The sequence below is a fragment of the Natator depressus genome, chromosome 1 (genome assembly GCF_965152275.1).
Source record: "Natator depressus isolate rNatDep1 chromosome 1, rNatDep2.hap1, whole genome shotgun sequence".
NCBI lineage: Eukaryota > Metazoa > Chordata > Testudines > Cheloniidae > Natator > Natator depressus.
The window spans coordinates 39,555,206-39,579,648 of NC_134234.1; the positions used below are offsets into that span (position 1 = coordinate 39,555,206).

At 41.1% G+C, this 24,443-nt stretch overlaps 1 protein-coding gene across 1 annotated transcript in view; it reads left to right on the forward strand.

Annotated features, from left to right (window-relative positions):
* MPHOSPH8 (M-phase phosphoprotein 8) overlaps positions 1–24,055 on the forward strand; it is a 51,212-nt gene extending 27,157 nt beyond the window's left edge. Inside the window, exons 5-14 of the mRNA XM_074957923.1 lie at positions 10,131–10,385; positions 11,932–12,057; positions 12,140–12,228; positions 13,202–13,342; positions 14,020–14,106; positions 15,657–15,811; positions 19,809–19,963; positions 20,631–20,758; positions 21,478–21,561; positions 22,657–24,055. Coding sequence (XP_074814024.1) covers positions 10,131–10,385; positions 11,932–12,057; positions 12,140–12,228; positions 13,202–13,342; positions 14,020–14,106; positions 15,657–15,811; positions 19,809–19,963; positions 20,631–20,758; positions 21,478–21,561; positions 22,657–22,698 — 1,262 coding nt within the window. The 3' untranslated portion in view covers positions 22,699–24,055. The remainder of the gene's footprint in view (positions 1–10,130; positions 10,386–11,931; positions 12,058–12,139; positions 12,229–13,201; positions 13,343–14,019; positions 14,107–15,656; positions 15,812–19,808; positions 19,964–20,630; positions 20,759–21,477; positions 21,562–22,656) is intronic.
* The last annotated feature ends 388 nt before the right edge of the window (positions 24,056–24,443 follow it).

Sequence of the window (24,443 nt, forward strand, 5' to 3'; positions counted from 1 at the left end):
TTCCCTTTTTTAAAGATTGGCACTACATTAGCCTTTTTCTAGTCATCTGGGACTTCCCCCGTTCGCCACGAGTTTTCAAAGATAATGGCCAATGGCTCTGCAATCACATCCGCCAATTCCTTTAGCACTCTCGGATGCAACTCGTCCGGCCCCATGGACTTGTGCACGTCCAGCTTTTCTAAATAGTCCCTAACCACCTCTTTCTCCACAGAGGGCTGGCCATCTACTCCCCATGTTGCGATGCCCAGCGCAGCAGTCTGGGAGCTGTCCTTGTTAGTGAAGACAGAGGCAAAAAAAGCATTAGCTTTTTCCACATCCTCTGTCACTAGGTTGCCTCCCTCATTCAGTAAGGGGCCCACACTTTCCTTGGCTTTCTTCTTGTTGCCAACATACCTGAAGAAACCCTTCTTGTTACTCTTGACATCTCTTGCTAGCTGCAGCTCCAGGTGCGATTTGGCCCTCCTGATTTCATTCATACTAGAAAAAATTGAAGACAAAGGAAAATGGTTCCACCCAGAAACATTCTGTGCACAGCTGACAAATTAGCAGAGGAATTCAACAGGCTATTTCAAGAATTACACATGATGATTGACTCCATCATGTCTATCTCAAATCCATTCCTTCCAGCAGACATTGGTGGGTTGGCTGCAACAATCAGGTGTTTGATTTACAAAGTAGTGGAATTGATATGGAGATAATTACCATGCAAAGTGACATTGAGCTGAAAGCCAGATCAAGGGGGAGCGATTTTTGGGGACTCATAAACCAAGACAAGTATACCCTTCTATTGTCCTGTGCTTTAAAAGTGAAAGCTTGCTTTGGTTCCACCTATCTGTGTGAGATGGCGTTTTCACAAATGAAGATTATCAAGTCCAAGTATCGCACCCGCCTCACAGATGCACATCTGCAGGACTGCATCTGACTAGCTATTTCAAATTACAACTCGAATTTCAAGACATTGGTAGATAATGTGCAGTTACAGATGCCACGCTGAGACTCAGTAAGCAGGGAAAATGTATAATTATGTATATTAAGCAATTGATCTCCACTTTATATAACATCATAAAATGTTGTTTCTACATTTTCTTTGAGGTAAATCCTGGGTTGTACTTAAATTCAAAAGGTGATCTTGTGCTTAAAAAGGTTAGAGACCTGTTTTACATCAATAAAGCCTATCCAGTCCTACAGAGTAGAATATAGTTCTATATATAATATAGAATGCACATGAGAATTTACACTTATGCTATACTTAATGTTAGCTTCATTGCACCTTTTAGTACTTTGGTTCTGGTGGCTTTTCAAGAAGTAAAAGCAACTCCATGACTTAACATTTGGTGGTTTTGTAATTTCTTAATTTCACTTTCTAGATTTATTTTTTACATCCTATACTTTAAATCTTAGAACACAGCTGAATATTAAAATCCAATGCATCTTCTCCACCTTGAATTGCAGATTCTTCTTCTCTTCCCCTCTAGGAGTGTCAGCCATATTTGCATATCATACTCTTAGTAATAAACTGTGTGTGCTTATGTCATGTTTTAAGACTGGGTATTCCAGGAGTTGTTCTACCCTGTAGACGCACCTGTTGAATGTTAGGGGAGTGTTTACTGAGCTTTCTCTGACTGTTTTCTTGATGGCTGTTACTGCAGTTTAGAGTATGAGTAAGTTCATGGTTCATGTGCTGTAGCTCACAAAGATAAGTTGGTGACTCTGAAACCTCAGAAGATTCTCTCTCAGCCTGGTGACAGATTTTCATTTAAAACAGTATAATAGACTGGTGATGTTCTCAGGCCTACTTCACTTAGTAAAATTATATAAAAATGTGTTCTGAAATTATGGTTAATATTTTGGAGCCACTGACCCTGGCAGTGGCTGCCTGCCATAACTCTTAGTACCAGCTAGGTTGAGAGAAACACCGTTGGGCCTTTCTTTAAAAAGATTAAGGTTCATGTCTTGAATTAGGCTTAAATTTTTTTACCGTACATAGAATCATAGAAATGTAGAATTGCAGTGGACCTTGAGGTCTTCTAGTCCAGTCCCCTGCAAACAAGGCAGGACTAAGTATTATCTAGACCAGGGGTCGGCAACCTATGGCACGTGTGCCAAAGGCGGCGCGCGAGCTGATTTGCAGGGGCACTCACACTGCCCGGGTCCTCGCCACCCGTCTGGGGGGCTCTGCATTTTAATTGAAGCTTCTTAAACATTTTTAAAACCTTATTTACTTTACATACAACAACAGTTTAGTTATATATTATAGACTTATAGAAAGAGACCACCTAAAAATGTTAAAATGTATTACTGGCACACAAAACTCTTAAATTTGAGTGAATAAATGAAGACTCGGCACACCACTTCTGAAAGGTTGCCGACCCCTGATCTAGACCATCCCTGGCAGGTGTTTGTCTAACCTGCTCCTAAAAACCTCAAATGAAGGAGATTTCACAACCTTCCCAGGCAGTTTATTTCCGTGCTTAACTATCCTGACAAGAAGTGTTTCCTAATGTCCAGCCTAAAGTCCCTTGCTGCAATTTAAGAACATAAAACCAGCCACACTGGGTCAGACCAAATGTCCATCTAGCCCAGTAGTCTGGCTTCTGACAGTGTTCAATGCCAAGTGCTTCAGAGGGAATGAACAGAACAGGTAATCATCAAGGGATATATCCCCTGTTGCCAATTCCTAGCTTCTGGCAAACAGAGGCTAGGGACACCATCCCTGCCCATCCTGGCTAATAACTATTGATGGACCTATCCTCCATGAATTTATCTAGTTTTTTTTTAACCTTATTATAGTCTTGGCCTTCACAACATCCTTTGACAAAGAGTTCCACAGGCTGACTGTGCATTGTGTGAAGAAATACTTCCTTTTGTTTGTTTAAAACCTGCTGTCTATTAATGTCATTTGGTGAACCCCCAGTTCTTGTGTTATGAGAGAGTAAATAACGCTTCCTTATTTACTTTTTCCACACCAGTCAGGATTTTATAGACCTCTTATCATATCCCCCCCTTAGTTGTCTCTTTTACAAGATGAAAAATCCCAGTCGTTTTTAATCTCTCCTCATATGGCAGCTGTTCCGTATCCCTAATAATTTTTGTTGCCCTTTTCTGTATGTATGCCTATTCCAATTCTTTTTTTTATGTATTCTTTTTTGAGATGGGTGACCAGATTTGTACGCAGTATTTAAGATATGGGCATGCCATGGATTATATAAACACACTATATTTTCTGTCTCATTATCTATCCCTTTCCTAATGATTCTCCCAACATTCTGTTTGCTTTTTTGACGGCTGAGCGGATTGAGCGGGAACATTGAGTGGATGTTTTCAGAGAACTATCCACAATGACTCCAAGATATTTTTCTTGAGTGATAACAGCTAATTTAGACCCCATCATTTTATATGTATAATTGGGATTATGTTTTCCGATGTGCATTACTTTGCATTTATCAACATTGAGTTTCATCTGCCATTTTGTTCCCCAGTCACCCAGTTTTGTTAGATACTTTTGTAGCTCAAAGGCTGTTAAACTGGGAGTGGGACTGTTTTGCTGTGTCCCGGAAAGTCTCATCTATGTACCTCTGTCACCCATAGCTCCAGTTCGGCCACTCTGGTCTCTGAGGGCCAGAAGCAACTTGCACCAAATGCGCGTGCACACCGCCCTCCCAGTAGGCTCATTCTTTCTTGTCCTGTCCTCAGAGGTTAACTAAAACAGTTTTTCTTCTTCAAGTGCTTGCGTACGTCCATTCCAATGTAGATGTTTGCGTGCCCCAAATACAGTTGCTAGAAATTTTCCTCTCAGTGGTATCTGTAGGGTCAGCTCTGGCACCTTCTGGTGCTGTGTACTCATAACGCTGGTATAAAGGGCCCCTCAGTTCCTCCTTATCGCCCGTGACAGTTGCTGGAACTGTTCTAACTTGCTATCACAAGTTTCTCAGTGGACTGTGGTTTTTTCTGTTAATTGCATATAGTTCTCTTTATAGTTTAGTTTTTCTCTATTAGCAGAGCTTAGGACTTCAAGTCTTGTGCCCCCTACAACGAGGCTATGCCCCTGAGTGACCTGCACTTCAGATAATAGGTGCTGACTACATGGGTGCTTTGGGACTGGAACACCCACGGGGGAAAAAATAGTGGGTGCTCCCCCAGCAGCGGCCCCACTGATCAGCTCCTCCCCCTCCCTTCTGCCAGTGATCAGCTGTTCAACGGCATGCAGGAGGCACTGAGGGGGAGGAGCAGGGGCAGAAAGAGGCAGGGTGAAGTGGGGGCAGGGCCTGCGGTGGAGCGGGAGTCAAGCACCCCCAGGGAAACCAGAAAGTCCACACCTCTGCTTCAGATGCCTGACATGCTTGGGTGGGGCTCACACCAAGGACCCACTGCAAGATTTGCAGGGATTTTAAGCCCCTTACCAAGAAGGATCAGGAGGCCAGCTTGAAGTCCCTGCTGTTGGAGGCTGTGCTGAGACCTTCCTTGGAGCCGTGCCGATCGGACTTGCCACTGAGCACTTCATCATGGGTGAGGAGTGCTCCTCCCACCATGGCAGTCTTGGCACCATTCAGCATCCCCAGTGCCAAGGAAGAAGCAGAAGAAGCTGCAGCTGAGAGAGGTCGTTTCCCATCCCCAAAGGAGGAAAGGCACGGAGAGCAGAACGGAGTGCGACCTGTGTCAGGCCACTCCTGCCCCGGCAGCCCAGAAGCTGGTGCCGTTGATTCTGGCCCTTATGTGGGTACCATTGAGTCTGGCTCTGGAAGACCCACCCACACTGGAAGGTCGGCACTGTACCAGTGCTGATGACATAGATGGCACTGCAAAGACGTTTGTTGCCACCAGGGACATGCTTTCGCTGTCGGTGCTGGCATCACTGGCAGTTCAGGAGTCAGTGATGTCGGTGCCAGGGAGCACAAGGGAGTATGCAGTCACTGGTCACCATTCGGAGGCCTGGTGCCATTGAAAGGGTAACTGTCCATTTGGTCCCACCACAGTCTTCCCCACCTCAGCACCGATTTCCAGTATCTCTGGGAACTACTCATGGTCACCAAGCAGAGACTCATCCTCTGAGTCGGGGTCATACTCCTCCCATCTGAGGAGTTGACCGTGACATGCCTCCAGACATCCCTACCCAGCTGTGGACTTGGGCTCAGGAATGACATTGGGTTCTTTGCCTCCTGGGTATTGGCCCATGCCCATGCAGTGGCTTTTTTGGAAACTGTGGGCATTTCCATCTGTGCAGGGGCCCCAGTCGAGGTGCTCCTGATCGGTGGCCTCCGAAAGAGGAGCACCGCCATTCCTTAAGGCAGCGCCTCATCTGGACTCCAGTACCAAGCTCAGTGCCGAATATCAGGAGCTGGTGCTGTGGGATCAGGTCGGCGAGGAGTGCCATCAGCCGGTATCAGCGTCCACCTCCTCTGCTGCTCAGGCCATGTCAGGAGCAGGCATGTTACCTTCCCATGATGACTACAAGACACACCAGGAATTACTGAAAAGGGTTGCCAAAATTTGGGGTTACAGGTGGATGTAGTAAGAGTCCTCAAATAGTCTGGTCAGCATCCTGCTCATGGTGGGCCCATCAAGAGTACCCCTCCCCCACCCCTCAGTGAGGCCATATGGATCTGTTTCCCTACCTCCCATGGCTAAGAGTGCCAAGAGGAAGTACTTTGTCCCTGCTCACGGCCATGAATTTCTATATATTCATTATTGTCGTCCTCCCCGCTCCCCTCCCCACCTCACCCCTTGCAGATCCATGGTGGTCTCCCAACGGAAGGGCTCCAAGGCAAAGGACTCCAAGAATCTGGACCTGTTTGGAAAAAAGTCTACCCCACTGGGGGGTCTGCAGCTTAGGATTGCTAACCAGCAGGTGCTGCTGGGCAGATATGACTTCAACAAGTGGTACTCCATGTTGAAGTCCAAGGACTTGCTGCCACAGGAAGCTAGACTGGAGTTCTCCCTGGTGGAGGAGGAGAAATCCATAATGAGGGTTTCCCTGCAAGCAGCCCCTGATGCAGCAGATTTGGCAGCCAGGTCCATAGCATCTGTGGTAGCCATGTAAGTGTTTGTGGCGTCAGTCCTCCGCCTTCCGCAGGAGGTTCAGTATACCCTCCAGAACCTACCCTTTGAGGGTACTTCACTTTTTTCGGAGTAGACCAATACAAAGCTTCACTGTGTGAAAGACTCCAGAGCAACCCTTAAGTCCCTGGGTTTGCATACCCCCGCTACATTGAGGAAGCACTTCAGATTGAAGCAATCCTCCTGGTTCTTTGACCCTCCCACCCACAGAGGAAACAGAGCTGGGACTTCAGGCATAGGCCACCGCTCCCCCACCGCTTCAGTCTGCCCCTTGCAGTCACTTGGGCAGCCCTAAGTCCCTTGACGGGACACTCAAGGACGTTGTATCAGTTTGATTTTCCGGATCCTGTTTCCCCTTTGTTTACAGACTGCTCGTCCCACTTCAAGTGGGCATGCTTCCATAAAACTACAGGCGGTTGTGTGTTGAACATGGTGGAAGTGGGATATACTATCCAGTTCAGTTCTACCCCTCCTTTCCAGTCCCTCTTCAGGGACCCCTCTCATAAGCAACTTCTGGACTACAACATTCAGCTGCTCCTTTGGGTGGGAGCCGTGGAAGACGTTCCACAGGATCTAAAGAGGAAAGGGGTTTATTCCCATTATGTCCTAGTTCCAAAAGCCATCCTGCGCCAGCTCAACAGCTACCTTAAGAAACTGACGTTTTACATAGTCTCCTTGGTTTCCATTATTATTCCCTCTGGATCCAGGGGACTGGTCCACCGCCCTCAAATTTGAATGATTCCTACTTTCACATATCTATCTTCGAGGTCACAGAAGGTTCCTCACGCACTAGCAATTTGCAGTTCTCCTGTTTGGCCTGTGAGTATTTACAAAGTGCATGGTAGTAGTAGCAGCCTACTTGAGGAGACAAGGGGTACCCGTATATGGACGAGGCTGGTCAGGGGTCAGTATAGCATCCACTTTATCCGGTCAACATTCAAGGCTCTAGCCTGCTAATAAACTTTTAGAAATTCACTCTCACTCTGGTGCAGAGGATAGTTTATTGGAGCGGTGCTCAACTCTACCCAAGCCCCAGAGCCTTCCTCCCAGAAGTCCAGTTTCAGGTGATAGTGTTCTTGATCATACACCTCAAGAACCTGTAGCCCAATCTATAGATTAAATTATATATAACCCATATATATAAATTATAGGTTACTTAAGAATCCCCATTTATCACTTGGAGGGTTGACAGATTTCGGGCTAGAAATAAGTGAATTAATTATGCTTTTTTTGGTCAAATGTTTCTTTTCTCCTATCTTAAGAAGTTAGCATAGCCAGTGCTACACTGCCATCTAACAAACAATGAGGTCAATAGTGAGAATACATAAAAGGTAGGGCTGTCACGCAATTAAACAATAATAGAATACCATTTATTTAAATATTTTTGGGTGTTTTCTACATTTTCAAATATTGATTTCAATTACAACACAATACAAAGTGTACAGTGCTCACTTTTTAAATTACAAATATTGGCACTGTAAAAAACAAAAGAAATAGTATTTTTCAGTTAACCTAATACAAGTACTGTAGTGCAGTCTCTTTATCATGAAAGTTGAGCTTACAAATACAGAATTTTTACAAAAAAACTGCATTCAAAAATAAAACAATGTAAAACTGTAGAGCCTACATGTCCACTCAGTCCTACTTCAGCCACTCAGGCAAACAAGTTTAGTTACAATTTGCAGGAGATAATGCTGCCCACTTCTTGTTTACAGTGTCACCTGAAAGTGAGAACAGGCATTCGCATGGCACTGTTGTAACTGGTGTTGCAAGATATTTATGTGCCAGATGTACTAAAGATTCATATGTCCCTTCATGCTTCAACCACCATTCTAGAAGATATGCATCCATGCTGGTGATGGGTTCTGCTCGATAATGATCCAAAGCAGAGTGGACCGAAGCATGTTCATTTTTATCATCTGAGTCAGATGCCACCAGCAGAAGGTTGATTTTCTTTTTTGGTGGTTTGGGTTCTGTAGCTTCTGCATCTGAGTGATGCTCTTTTAAGAATTCTGAAAGCATGCTTCACATCTCGTCCCTCTCAGATTTTGGACGGTACTTCAGATTCTTAAACCTTGGGTCGAGTGCTGTAGCTATTTTTAGAAATCTCACGTTGGTACCTTCTTTGCATTTTGTCAGATCTGCTGTGGAAGTGTTCTTAAAATGAACATGTGCTGGGCCATCATCTGAGATTGCTATAACACGAAATATATGGCAGAATGCAGGTAAAAGAGAGAGCAGGAGACATACAATTCTCCCCCAAGGAGTTCAGTCACAAATTTAATTAACCCTTTTTTTTTTTTTTTTTTTTTTTTTTTTAAACCGAGCATCATCAGCATGGAAGCATGTCCTCTGGAATGGTGGCTGAAGCATGAAGGGGCATTCGAACTTTAAGCATATCTGGCACATAAATACCTTGCACTGCCGGCAACAAAAGTGCCATGCGAATGCCTTTTCTCACTTTCAAGTGACATTGTAAATAAGAAGCAGGCAGCAGTATCTCCTATAAATGTAAACAAATTTGTTTGTCTTAGTGATTGACTGAACAAGAAGTAGAACTGCGTGGACTTGTAGGATCTAAAGTTTTACATTGTTTTGTTTTTTGAGTGCAGTTATGTAACCCCAAAAAACTACATTTGCAAGTTACACTTTCATAATAAAGAGATTGCACTACAGTACTCGTATGAGGTGAATTGAAAGCAAATACTCACAAGCAGCTACACACCACAACTAGAAATACTAAAAAAGAAATACTACACACAGAAATACTAACCCAGGAACCAGTCCCTGTAACAAACCCCATTGCCTACTCTGTCCCCATTCTACTCTAACGACACCATCGGAGGACCTAACCATATCAGCCACACCATCAGGGGCTCATTCACCTGCACCTCTACTAATGTGATATGTGCCAGCAATGCCCCTCTGCCATGTACATTGGCCAAACCGGACAGTCTGTATGTATAAGAATAAATGGACACAAATCAGATGTCATGAATGGTAACACACAAAAGCCAGTAGGAGAACAGTTCAGTGTCCCTGGACATTCAATAACGGATTTAAAAGTAGCCACCCTTCAACAAAAAAAATTCAAAAACAGACTTCAGAGAGAAACTGCAGAGCTACAATTCATTTGCAAATTTAAAACCATTAATTTGGGCTTGAATAGGGACTGGGAGTGGCTGGCTCACTACAAAACAACAGATTTATTTGGGCATAAGTTTTCGTAGGTAAAAAACCCCACTTCAGATGCATGGAGTGAAAATTACAGATGCAGGCATAAATTATACTGACACATGAAGCAAAGGGAGTTACCTTACAAGTGGAGAACCAGTGTTAACAAGGCCAATTCAGTCAGGGTGGATGTGGTCCACTCCCAATAATTGATGAGCAGGTGTTAATACCAAGAGAGGGAAGATTGTGTCTTTAAGGTGCCACCGGATTCCTCGTTGTTTTTGTGGATAGAGACTAACATGGCCACCCCTCTGATACTTGAAAAATACTATTTTTTGTTTATCATTTTTACAGTGCAAATATTTGTAATAAAAAAAATAAAGTGAGCACTGTACACTTTGTATTCAGTGTTGTAATAGAAATCAATGTATTTGAAAATGTCAAAAGACGAAAAAAAATTTTAATTGGTGTTCTATTGTTTAACAGTGCGATTAATTGCGATTAATTTTGTTAATCAGGATTAATTTTTGAGCTAATTGCATGAATGCACTGCAATTAATCAACAGTCTTACAAAGAAGCAATATACTTTCATATTATAATTCTAGTTAAATTAACATTCTAAAGGGGGATGAAATTAGGTTTTGAATCTAGTCAGGATTCAGACTTGCATAGGGTAATCACAGGTAAATAATCTTCACTGAATTTGGCTTTTGCACATACTTAAGTGATCTAATTTGTTAACCTGGCTCCAGGCCTTGGTATTGATAACCTCTAAAAGGTAAATTAAAAACTTAAAATCTGGCTGTTTCAGCCAACCACCAATCAGGACTACTTATTTAATAAACTTCTGTGGCTTGTATATGTAGTCAGTCCCATTAAACATCTCTCAATTATATTCTAGGTTTGAAGGAGAACAAAAGTGCTTTTGATTTGTTTAATATATCTTCAGAAGAAAAAAATGAATACTCTGAGAATAACCGAAAAAGAGAGGACTCTTCAGTGGACTATAAATTCATAGAAGAATTCAAATCAAAAGAAAATAAACAATTATACAAGGAAAGGAGGAGCATAAGAGATGAGACCGATACCTGGACGTACATTGCTGCAGAAGGTGATCGGGAAGTGGACAATGTATGTCAAATGGAGGAGAATTCTGGTAAGTAATAAAAACAAGTCCACTATTTTTGCTGTGCAAAAATTGAGTCATACTGAGTTCTACAAAGTTGTATGGCTGTAACTGCCCACTCACATTGCTCTCATCTGAGGAATCTGTTTTTCTGGACTGACACCCAGTATTGGAGTCTTGGCAAAGGATCTAAATTTCTAGGGTTCTGCACTAGTCTGTACAGGCAGTATAGCATTGTCTAGACCAGTGTTTCTCAAATACAGACCCCTATGGCCACCAGAGCCTTTTTCTTGCGATCACTGCCTCCTGGGCTGTGATGGGGGCGTACAGAGCAGTAGCCCCTCTCCCAGGGCTGCCAGCAGTGGTTGGGCCCTGCCCCGCTCCAGAGACAGAAATGCTGGAGGTGCAGGCAGCTGATGAATTCTCCACTTTCCCCTAGGGTAGGGGAGGCAGGCTTTGGCCATGGGGCTTCGGGGTCCATCCATGCAGTGGCAGGTTCTGGTTCAGGCTTTGGCCCCAGACTCACCTCCCATTCCACCGTCCCTGGGCCCCGCTGCTTTTATGCCCATCTCCCCATCTAGGGCTTAATTTGTCCCAGGGCTTGCCGGAGCTGAGTAAGTCTACTGTGAAAAGTGATATTAACAAACATACTAATATCACTTTTCACAGCAGAAGACTTACCAGCTAGCAAGTCTTGGAGAAAGGGCAACCAAAAAAGCAAAAAAAAAAAACAAAAACAAAAACCCCCAAAACAAGACAGAACATGCAAAACACTTTGTATTTCTATTCTGTTAATGTCCAGTAAAGAATAGAGACAACTGTAAATTATTTTTATTACTGAGTCTGAAAAAACCCTATATAAATAAATTACGATTTGGACATGTATATGTGCATATATTTGTTTTTCCTAAAGTTAATTAAGTGTTTTAGGAAAAATTGTCGGCATGGCCACCAGCCAGAGTTGGTGGCCACATTCTGAGGCCACCAAAAAATTTGTTGTGAGAACCCCTGGCCTAGACTGCAGAGTTCATGGTCTGTTTACTTTGAGCCCTAAGAAATTTGAAGCACGGGGTTAATGAACAACTTCGGAGCAAATTAACTTGGTTATTACACAAAAGGTATTCACACCTGCTGAAATGGATTGATCATTTTAATGATGTTAAATGTCAGGACTAAACAAGCATTAACTTCTTTGACACCATCTCCTAAAACATCTTTCTTCTCACTTTTAAAAAAAAAAAGGGGGGGGACGGGGGGGTAATAGTAGGTGGTTTTTTAGCCTGATTAAATTCTTGGGTCAAGGAAATAGTTCCTGCCAGTAAAATCATTGTGTATCTTTTAATTGGTTAGCTCTGCTTTTGACCACTCAGGTTACTGAACACTTGTGCCAATTTGTAATGTAACATACTATTTGGCGTTTTACCCCACTATGGATCATTACCTCCAGTTTGGCTCTGAAAAAATAAATGTGCAGGATTCTGTGCACATTATACTGCCAGTCAGTACAGACAGCAGGCAGTGATTACATTTTGGTGGTTAGACAAAACAAGTAACTCATTTGGGGTTTGTATGATAGATGGCAGGCAGCAAGTCTTGAGTTTGGGAATGGACATGCAATTAGAATGGCTGACCCTGGAAGACTTTCAGAAGCATTTGGATGGAGAAGATGAGACTCATTCTTCAACAGAACCAATATCAAGTAGTAAGTAATTTTTGGGAAGAGGGAAAAATTTCTTATCTGGTGTTCTAAAGCGAATATTCCAATTGAATGAATTTTCTTTCAGCTCTACTGAGGGATGCTGTTAAAAATGGAGACTATGTTACAGTAAAGATGGCGCTTAATTCAAATGAAGAATATAATCTGGATCAAGAGGTAATATCTGTAAAGAGGAGGTATTGAAGGGAAATTTTTTACAAATCCAGTGTATGGAAGAGGAGACTTTACTTAGAGCTCTTCAGGTTAAACTGTTCAGATTTGAAATTGGTAAGCAAATATGTGCGTAGTTAAATATTACAAATATACTTAAATAGAACCCTAGATTCTAAATTGGCAGGTAAGCAGGAGCTAACTTTCAGGTATTTGGTTTTTAAATCTGACTAGCTTATATTTAGCATACACATATAGTTGTGTTTTGGGTATTTTAAATGGTTATTGATCTCTTCTCCATTTCCTTTAAGTAAAACAGTCAGTTAACTCTTTGGGGTTCGTTTCTATTGCAAATGACTGTATGCTGTAAAACTTGACAAGTATTTCTAAAATGTATGTACTTCTAAAACATATATATTATATAAAAGCATGAGAAATGGATGGACTTAAATCACTGATTTTTCACCATGATTTAAATCAGCAAGCAGGAAACACTGATTAAATCGTGGGTTTTAATCTTGTTTTGCATCTGTACTTTTTAGTTATTTTCCTAAAGAAATGTTGATTCATTGGCTGGTATCCATTACAACATGTTGATTTGCAACTAAATACAGCATTTACACTAAATTTGGTAAGTCTTGCTAACCAGGAGGATACATTATATCTATACCAGAGCTTGTGGGAATGATTTGAATGTGGCCTGGTTATAGTGCACTTGTCCCCCCCAAGCCCATTTACATATGTCTTGCTTTTTTTTTTTTTTTTTTTTTGTTTAAATGTAGGTGATCCATGATGGTATCCCTGAACTGTGCTGAAGCACTGGGCTATCAAAGATTGTAGCACATTTCAGAGACTTCATTGTGGTCCAACCTATACTTACATGGAACTGTGTTGTAACTGGGTGCCTTTACAGGTGTAGTTAGTGTAAACAGGCTCCCATTTGTAGATTTTTGACTGAAAAGTAAACAATTTGTTGCAGGATTCAAGTGGAATGACGCTAGTGATGCTTGCTGCTGCGGGAGGGCATGATGACCTCCTCCGGCTCCTTATCAGAAAAGGAGCTAAAGTCAACTGTAGACAGAAAAATGGAACAACTGCATTGATACACGCAGCTGAAAAGGTTAGTTCCCTTCAACAGTATTCCTACATCTTGGCTTTTATTTTATGTTCAAACTCTCATTGCTCAGCTTGCTGCATCTAGTTAATTGAAGTATTTGTTCCAAATTTGCATCTGCGCCAGCTACTCAGATTGGTTAGTTGACTGGTGACCTTCAACTGATATTTCTGAATGTAGTTAATGAAGACAATCTGTTGCAATATGAATGTTTGCTTGAAAATTGTAAATATCAAACTGCTGCTTGTGAAGACTTACTGACAAAGCAGGCAACGTTGATCCTATGACAAAACTTCTGTTTTATTTAATCATTTTCTTACTGTGTTTAAGTAAATGAAATAAGACAGTATCAATTTATTTGAAACTTCAAAAGATAAAACACCTTACTGTAAAGTTTTATATGTAACAAAGTGTCAGCTATTTCATTTGGAAGTTTAGCTGTTCATGAATTATCTTGTCTTCATTCAGAACGAAAATCCTCCTGTTCATGACTTGTTGGGGGGACTGTTAAAAGCTTGCAAGTGAACCTGACATTCAGGGGTAACGCAGTACCACTTTGATGCCTTATTTTAGGGTCTTACACGCTACTAAAATCTTAATCATTCTACATTCTGTATTTAGCTTACTGTCTGAAATATTTTTAAATTTTAAAGTTTAACTGTTCTGTTCTTTTCTTTTTTAAGAACTTTCTAACTACAGTGGCCATTCTTTTGGAAGCTGGGGCTTATCTTAACGTCCAACAGAGCAATGGTGAAACTGCTTTAATGAAGGTAAATGCAGTTTTAGCCTGACGTTGTTTGATATTGTCTAATATTCAGCATTTTAGCAAGCATACTGTAGGAGGACGACAGTGTGGTATGTACAGGTATGTCTGTGGCCAGGTCTGTTTCCATGGTCTTCTTTCTCAAACCACATTTTAGCTTTAAATATAGGACAAAGATCTACTGTGTGTGTCAAAGCCCTCAGACCGCTGTCATTAGTGCAGTAATCTTTCAGTCAGTGTACTAATGCATCTCTTACTAAATGGAAAAGCTTATGATAATGCAACAGTAAAGTTGCATGTTGCATGTAATCCCAAAATACACGTGTCATCTGCACACGGGTTTAACTGCAGGTTGGTTTCTCTGTTCACTTCCCAGATCAAGAGAATGTGAGTTGAGGATTGCAGGCCAGTCTGGTTCCTTAGCAGGAGGGCAAAAATGCCAAAAAGTGAGATGCCTCCACACCCAATTATTTTTGCCCCCAGGTGATAACCCAGAGTAGGGTTTTCCTGTACTTGTTTTCTAGCAAGAGAAGGTCGGTCAGTGTTGTAATGGGGAAATGCTGAGACCCTCAATGTCCCTGGGAAGAACAAGGTTGGTGAGGTAATGTCTTTTATTGTGCCAACTTATGTTAGCAAGAGAGACAAGCTTTCAAGACACACAGCGCTCTTCTTCAGGTCTGGGAAAGGTAGGTACACCCAGATTCACAGCAAAATGCAAGGAGGAACAGATTGTTTAGCGTAAGTAGCAAGCAAATATTGTAAGGGACCATTCAAGGTAGAGTGGTCCATTAACACCTCTGCAGCCATAGGACAAAGAGTGTTGTAATAAGCCATAAATTCAGTGTCTCTGTTCAGTTCATGATTTTTAGTGTCTAGCAGAGTAATGAATATAAGCTCCCAGACTCGTCTTTTAAAAGTGCTGTGCGGGTTTCCTTTGAGTATGATATCATTCTACTTTGCATTTTGCTGTGATGCTGGGAGTACCTTTCCCAGGCCTGAAGAAGAGCTCTTGTGTGGTTTGGAAGCTTCTCTTGCTCACCAACAGAAGTTGGTCCAACAAAAGATATTACCTCCCTCACCTTCTCTCTCCAATATCCTGGGACTGACATGGCTACAACTACGCTGCATACAACCTGGGAAGAACGGTCAGACAGGTGGACTGTATTTAATGTTCTATCCAGCGACTCATTACATCAGCTCTCACAAGGAATGTTGAAGTTCTCATACTAGGGTTAGATTGTCCATGGTAAGTGAAATGCATAACTTTTGTGGACAGCATAATCTATTTAGAGGGAATCATCAAGAATATGGATGACACGTATGATAGGTTTATAAGTAGGAGACTTGTAATTTAAAATCTGAAATTAACATCCAGAAAGAATTAAAAGTACTGGAGTGTAACCTGTAACTATTGTGATTGAGTTCAATTTTATGAACTCCTCAATTCCCAGTTAGTTTTTAAAATACTGATTCTGCTGTAATTCAGTTCTCATTATGAAGTATTTTGCTACTTCACGTGTGTGTGTGTGTGTTGTTTTTTTCCCCTTTCATGTGTAGGCTTGTAAGAGAGGAAACTCTGACATTGTACGACTTATGATTGAAAGTGGAGCAGATTGTAACATTTTGTCAAAGCATCAGAACAGTGCACTTCATTTTGCTAAACAGTGTAATAATGTACTGGTGTATGATCTGCTCAAGAGTCACTTGGAAACGTAAGTAGTCCGTGTAGTTCTTCATTGTCTGAAACTTCAGATGTGGTTCATGTACCGCATGATTTTGGCTTAAGTCACTGAGAAGAAAGAGAAATGCTAGGGAAAAATGCAAGTTTCCCCTAGACAGAAAAAATAAATTAAGCGGTCCCAAAATCACCCAGGGATCGGCAACCCAACAGTTTCTGAAACATTGAATAAAAGTGCAGAAAGAGGAGGCAACTGACAAGCAGCTTGGGCTAACGTATTTCACTTTATAAAAATGTGCCTGTGTAGTGCTCTGGGGGCTCTGTTATTCAGTAGCACCCACAGTGTGCTAGGTACTGGTCAAACACCTGAACACAGTCTGTGAGTTGAAGAGTTTTCAGTATAATACCACCACCTTTATGAAGAGAGGGGAGGCGGTATAAAGATGTATATATTTTTAACTACACATTTTTATATAAGTGTCAGTTATTCCTACCTGCCCATCAGTCTACCTATTATTAGTTGACTAAATCTTTTAGCACTGCTAGGTAGAGGGGAAGAAACAATTAAAACTAAACAAATAGACCAATATCAAGCAAACTAGGCCCTTCCAAATCCTCAAAGTCCTTCAGATCCAGAACTCACTATTTTCCCTCTAGGTCTGTCATGAGAAAACCAGAGGTTTTAGTTTGAGTTCTGGAGATAGTCTCAACTACCACAGACAGGGAGAGGGTGATCACTGAATAGGAATAATTTAAAGCTTTAAATTGAAACCAGTGCCCCATAACCTCAGCCGTGCAGAACACAATGCCATCCACAGCCTCAGAAACAACTCTGACATCATAATCAAAAAGGCTGACAAAGGAGGTGCTGTTGTCATCATGAATAGGTCGGAATATGAACAAGAGGCTGCTCGGCAGCTCTCCAACACCACTTTTTACAAGCCATTACCCTCTGATCCCACTGAGAGTTACCAAAAGCATCTACAGCATTTGCTCAAGAAACTTCCTGAAAAAGCGCAAGATCAAATCCGCACAGACACACCCCTGGAACCCCGACCTGGGATATTCTATCTACTACCCAAGATCCATAAACCTGGAAATCCTGGACGCCCCATCATCTCAGGCATTGGCACCCTGACAGCAGGATTGTCCGGCTATGTAGACTCACTCCTCAGGCCCTACGCTACCAGCACTCCCAGCTACCTTCGAGACACCACTGACTTCCTGAGGAAACTACAATCCATTGGTGATCTTCCTGATAACACCATCCTGGCCACTATGGATGTAGAAGCCCTCTACACCAACATTCCACACAAAGATGGACTACAAGCCATCAAGAACACTATCCCCGATAATGTCACGGCTAACCTGGTGGCTGAACTTTGTGACTTTGTCCTTACCCATAACTATTTTACATTTGGGGACAATGTATACCTTCAGATCAGCGGCACTGCTATGGGTACCCGCATGGCCCCACAGTATGCCAACATTTTTATGGCTGATTTAGAACAACGCTTCCTCAGCTCTCGTCCCCTAACGCCCCTACTTTACTTGCGCTATATTGATGACATCTTCATCATCTGGACCCATGGAAAAGAAGCCCTTGAGGAATTCCACCATGATTTCAACAATTTCCATCCCACCATCAACCTCAGCCTGGTCCAGTCCACACATGAGATCCACTTCCTGGACACTACAGTGCTAATAAACGATGGTCACATCAATCAACACCACCCTATACCGGAAACCTACTGACCGCTATTCCTACCTACATGCCTCCAGCTTTCACCCTGACCACACCACACGATCCATCGTCTACAGCCAAGCTCTGCGATACAACCGCATTTGCTCCAACCCCTCAGACAGAGACAAACACCTACAAGATCTCTATCAAGCATTCTTACAACTACAATACCCACCTGCGGAAGTGAAGAAACAGATTGATAGAGCCAGAAGAGTTCCCAGAAGTCACCTACTACAGGACAGGCCTAACAAAGAAAATAACAGAACGCCACTAGCCGTCACCTTCAGCCCCCAACTAAAACCCCTCCAACGCATTATTAAGGATCTACAACCTATCCTGAAGGATGACCCAACACTCTCACAAATCTTGGGAGAAAGGCCAGTCCTTGCCTACAGACAGCCCCCCAACCTGAAGCGAATACTCACCAACAACCACATACCACACAACAGAACCACTAACCCAGGAACCTATCCTTGCAACAAAGCCCGTTGCCAACTGTGCCCACATATCTATTCAGGGAACACCATCACAGGGCCTAACAACATCAGCCACACTATCAGAGGCTCGTTCACCTGCACATCCACCAATGTGATATATGCCATCATGTGCCAGCAATGCCCCTCTGCCATGTACATTGGTCAAACTGGACAGTCTCTACGTAAAAGAATAAATGGACACAAATCAGATGTTAAGAATTATAACATTCATAAACCAGTCGGAGAACACTTCAATCTCTCTGGTCACGCAATCACAGACATGAGGGTCGCTATCTTAAAGCAAAAAAACTTCAAATCCAGACTCCAGCGAGAAACTGCTGAATTGGAATTCATTTGCAAATTGGATACTATTAATTTGGGCTTGAATAGAGACTGGGAGTGGCTAAGTCATTATGCAAGGTAGCCTATCTCCCCTTGTTTTTTTCCTACAAACCCCCCCCCCCCCCAAGACGTTCTGGTTAAACTTGGATTATTGCTGTGCACATTGTAAGATGAGCTATTGCCAGCAGGAGAGTGAGTTTGTGTGTGTGGTTTTTGGAGGGGTGTGTGTGTGTGTGGGGGGGTGAGAAAACCTGGATTAGTGCTGGAAATGACCCACCTTGATTATCATGCGCATTATAAAGAGAGGTTTCAAAGAGGGATGGGCTATTACCAGCAGGAGAGTGAGTTTGTATGTGTGTCTGGGGGGGGGGGAGGGTGAGAAAACCTGGATTTGTGCTGGAAATGGCCTTCCTTGATGATCACTTTAGATAAGCTGTTAGCAGCAGGACAGTGGGGTGGGAGGAAGTTTTGTTTCATGGTCTCTGTGTGTATATAATGTCTTCTGCAGTTTCCACGATATGCTATGCATCCGATGAAGTGAGCTGTAGCTCACGAAAGCTCATGCTCAAATAAACTGGTTAGTCTCTAAGGTGCCACAAGTACTCCTTTTTCTTTTTTCTTTTTAGTGTCTGTAAAGTTGAGAACCAAGAACCCTGGAGTTCTAATTCAGCCCCTGACCTTGGTTAAGTCATTTAACCCCTGTCTGTTTCAGGATTCCCTGTTTCATATGGGTGTTTAGTAACTACTTGTAAAGGTCTAAAATGCTAAATATTATTGACAGATGCTGTCTTTCCCTTTGAAAGTTCGGTTGTCTGCTGCTAGTAGAAAGGCTTTGTCTGACTCCCTCATCACAGTCACTGCACAAATCAACTCTTCAGTGGGAGTCTTATCTCTCTTAAATTGAATTTTTACTCAACATGAATTGGGAACTCTGTCTGTTCTCACATGCAGCATCATAAGTAAAACTACAAATCAGCCTGGCTGCAAGCAAAGTGCTAATCAGTACAGTAGAGATGCTGTCTCTGCCTGGCCATTGAGTTATTCCAAGGGCACTGAGTATTTCCTGTTGTTGGAATTTTGTTTCTGTATTGGAGAACTTTCCAGACCTGTCACCAATTTGAATTTTTTGAAGATTCTGCGGTGTACCTGTCTCAAGCTCATTGTGGTATTTAACATCTGCAGACCAGACATAAGCAAGCAAATCTCACAACCAAACTAGATTCCGGATAAAATTTGATAGCAGCTCCTCATTTCTAGGAATTGGGATATTCCTCCTTTTAAATGTAAAGCAGGATGTATTAGCTTTTGGAATTCGGAATCCTAAATCTTACTCTCTAGAATCCTTCTGTGCTTCAATAACTGGTACATCTATTACTGATAGTAATCTTTGTACAGTGATATGATCCTTATCTAGAAGGGAATACAGTTGCTCTAAATCTACTGTAAGCATCATTTCTTTGCTTATTTAGGCTCTCAAGAGTAGCAGAAGATGCAATTAGGGATTACTTTGAAGCTCGTCTTGCCTTGTTGGAGCCTGTCTTTCCGATTGCATGTCACCGTCTCTGTGAAGGACCAGATTTTTCTATGGATTTCAACTATAAACCCCCACAGAATGTGCCAGAAGGTAAGATTAGAATCTGTTTCTAATCTGCAGCTAAAACAATGTATGGTATTACACAACGCTAATTTAACCATAAATTCCATCTTTTCAGAAACGTCCCCTTAGTTATTTTTTTTTAACCAAACATCCTCCCTACTTCATTCCTTTTGGCCTTATAACTCACTCATTTTTCAGGGCCTTCCTTCTACTTGTTAGTCAGGTCCTTTCTTTACAACATACATTTCCGTTGCCAAACTTAAGCTAACTCTAATTCTTTAATTTCATATTTATCCTACACCTTGCCCCAATGACAAAGGCGGTCATCCTGCAATGAGCTTGCTTTCCATTAGTTTGGGAGTCTAGAATCTTTGTGGTTTTGAACAGCAACACTATGGACTAGTTATGCATCACCAAAGCAGTAAAATTTAGTATTTGTCAATATTTGCCAACAACCAAAATGGCGATCTTATAATAATGTACAGTGTATTAGTATGAAGTTCTGTTTTGTTTAAAAACAAAAACCACAGTACCCTCCATCTAAATAAGGATTTAGTCAAGATACAGTGGATCTAGTTTTTGGTCTCCTTTACCAGTTTGGGGATGGGGGTGTAACTTTTTAAAATCATAAACCTTCTAATTTCAGATTGATCAATTTCATAAAGAAAATGTGATCTAATTGTCCTCTCTTTAGGATCTGGAATTCTTCTGTTTGTTTTCCATTCAAACTTCTTTGGTAAAGAAGTCATTGCTCGGCTCTGCGGACCATGCAGTGTGCAAGCAGTGGTTTTAAATGATAAATTCCAGCTTCCTGTATTTTTGGTAAGTATTGTTCATTTAACTAGTTAATCTGCTTTTATAGCACCTCTACAAAAAACAAACTTGTAATCTGTGTAATTTCAAGGGATTTGAGGTGTACTTCAGTCCCAGAATATTTCTCGTGACAGACCTTTTAATATAGTAAATTGCAGAGGTTTCTTCGTTTCAGAACAGATTTAAAAAAAAAAAAAACACTGTAGAGAAACTGCAGTAGAAATGGTTATTAAATATTCCCATTTTCCTGTCTTCAAGGCTAGTGAAGATCAGAGATGAAGCACTGTCAATAGGGAGTTGAGCAGGAAGTGGGCAAATTGTCAATCTTAGTACCTTTTCTGGTCAGCTTCAGTCAATGACATGAGAATTTCAAAAGCTCAAGAATCCCAGTCTCTTAGCCATGAAAGAACTAAGTTTGAGTTAAACTGCTTTGTATTAAGTATACTATCCTGAAATTTGTAGCAATTAAACTTGTATTCCTAAGTTTACCTTTCATTAGTGCTTCAATATAATCACATTCCCTAGTTCTGTTTCTTCACAGAGAATGATGCACGTACCCCAAAGGGCTTAATTAATGTTGTCTCTGAACTATCTTTCCAAAAATACACTTGTAGCTATGGATGAGATGTTCTTAACTCCGATCTCTGTGCTTCTCTGGGCACTTTGAGGTTAAATGCAGAAGTGTTTGCCACACACCAACACTAACTTATTGTAATTTTTTCTTTTAGGATAGTCACTTTATTTATTCCTTCAGTCCTGTTACAGGCCTTAACAAGCTTTTTATACGGTTGACAGAAGCGCCTGCTGCCAAGGTGAGACATGCTTACCTGTCCAAAATGTGCGTAATAAGGTGGTGGTAGAGCGATTTTTATTTTGACAGATGTTTCAATGTCTTTCTCTTCCAGGAGTCTCAGTACTACAAATTATAGGCCTGGCCTATAAATGTAAAATTATTTAAGGTGTTCCTTATTTCCTTCCCTTCAATTCAGTAGCCAACCCTTTTCAGCCCCTGTCCCACTCTATCTGTGATTTTGCCAAAAGTCACTTAGGGTCACTGCTGAGGAGATTCACTTTGAAGTTGGAAATATTTCCATCATGAATAAACAATAGCCAGAGTAATTCATACCCCAGAACAAAGTGCTTAAATTGCAGTAGGACTAAATTATTGCAAATGGTGTTTACTAGGTCAGTAATAGGGAGCAAGTAAAGGTAGCAGCTACCAGATGTGCACTGAATGATGTGGGCACAGACCAACTACCAGCCATCTTTTGTTAAACCTGTGTAACTGGTTTCAGTGCTATGGAAAGTTCAGAAGCTGTTACTCAAGAGCATGCATTGAAGTGAGGGTGTGCAATTTCCTTTTTAGAAGTGTAGAAAGTCTGCTAGATGCTGCCAGATAGTTCCTGCAGTGGTCACAATAGTCACCACAAGAGTAACGATAGTTTGATTCTGTCTAATAACACTTCTGGGAGGAGGAGTTGTGGTTCTTATTCGCTCTAGCACTACAGAATAATGAGGTTTTCCTGTATTTAATTATGCTGCCTATCAAATACAGTAGCATTTCATCCAAAAAGCTTTTCTAACAACCTGATTGCTGGCTAACATGATAAAGGAAGGTAATTCTATTGAAGCTCCTGGTCAAGGTTTGGAGTACGCTAATTTACAAACTTGTTTGCTGTATGAACAGAGGATGCTTAAAGTACTTTACTTTCCTTTTTAATTTTGATTTTCAAACTGTTCATTTTAGAATATGGGTCCAAAAAATTCTGATCCACCAAGTACAGATTATATAAACTCCATTTTCTTCAGTTACTAGCAAGTTTCCTCCACCTCCCCTTTACTCAGTATTTTTACCTTTGTGCAAGATATATGGATAGTCATTTGAAGCATTTTTTCCCTTCTTACAGGTAAAGTTGCTAATGGGGGCATACAGAGTGCAGTTGCAGTGACCTCATGAAGTTGCAAGAATAATGATTTCACTGAACTCTTTGGACATACTTCTGGTTCCTCCCTCCATTTAAAGACTGATAAAGCAGTTTGGAACTTTTGGCACATCCACTATTCTCAGATCGTGTTCCCACTTTAACACATTTAATCAGGCAATCTATATTTGAAAGTACCTGTTGGATAGCTGATCAATGTTCTACTCGAATTGGTGGGACAGGTGTCAATTTTATTTTGTACAGGTGTAGATGTAAGTATTTGTGCCAATACCTGTAATTCCATTTTTTCTTTAATATGTAGAGTGAGCCCAGACTGCATATTTCAGCTTTTCCACAATGTGGAATGGTGCATATAAGAGCTAGTTAAGAAAATTAGAGGAAATGTCCTTTTTTTTTATAGTAATTATGAAGATCTTCACTTGTAAACTAAAATTTTCTACTTGTCCTAATGGTAATGTTTCTATGTAAAATGCAAAGCTGTCATATTCTTGGAGCAGTGGGCAGAACTAACTTCAAAGTTGCTGCATTACAGACTTAACCTTGAGTTGCTAAGGGCTGCATTCTTAATGGTGGATAAAGGAGATCTGTCATCAGTGGGACTTCATGTCAAGAATAAGCTAGCAGTTACACTTAAATGATGATTCCTTCAAGTAATGCCTACATTTGTTTTGAAAGTATAGTTTATATTAAAGTTTAAAATCTACTTTTATATTGGAGAAACAATTGATAGTTTTACAGATAATCTGAATCTTTCAGGTCGTCTTGTGTAGACATAGAGGAAAATAAACACATACCTACCAATAAACTAGAAAACTTGTAATTACTTTCAATAGCCAGATGATACTTTTGTAGACAAAAGGATGCTCACCGGGTTCAGACCATCTAAAACCTTTGAAGTGGGATTTCATATATTACCCTCTAATCCAGACATTAGTTCCTCAATGCAAAGAGCTGCTATCTTTTATCTTTAAATGACCTGTTTTATCAGATGACAGCATTTCTGGAATGGTTTTGTGCTGTTAAATACAGATGTAAAACTTCTGCATGAAGTATAGAACAATATTTTTGTTTGTAAATTAAACGTCACTTTGAAAGGTAAAAATCCAGATTGTGCCTTTGCTGTTCTGGTTGCTGTGTGTAATTTACATGCCGCTATGTGCCTATATTGTTACCAAAACTATTTGTGGAAGAAATGCTTATTGTATTAGAGTGCTCACCATTAAAACAGTGCAACTGTATTATGTATCCTTTTTAAGAACTGTGATTTTATGTAACTTCAAACAGATTAACTTCTGGTTCTGAAAGAAAAGCTAAAGGATTTAACTTTTTAAAAACATGAAACTTTTTAGATACCAAATTACAATAGTTTTAATTAAAGCACATGATTTCAGTCTTGTGGAATGTCACATTAAACTCAATAAAACTAGAACAGTGACATATGCCCTTTGCAAATATACATTCTACTTTGGATCAAAATAGCTGTTTATCCTTTTTTATTTAAACACTATGTATGGAAATTAACAAATGTGTTCTGGGGGAGATGTAGCTACTCTGCAAACATTTTGTAATGTTATACCTCACTTATTACTTCACTTTCACACATCATATTATTATGTTGAACACCAGTTCAGGATCAAGTACATTTGGGAATCTTGTATAAGTGCACTTTTCATATTTTGTGTGTTGCCTTGTTAGCAGTTTACTCATCTTAAACTCTGCTGTTGTGAAATAAACCTGAGTTTCAGAGGGCT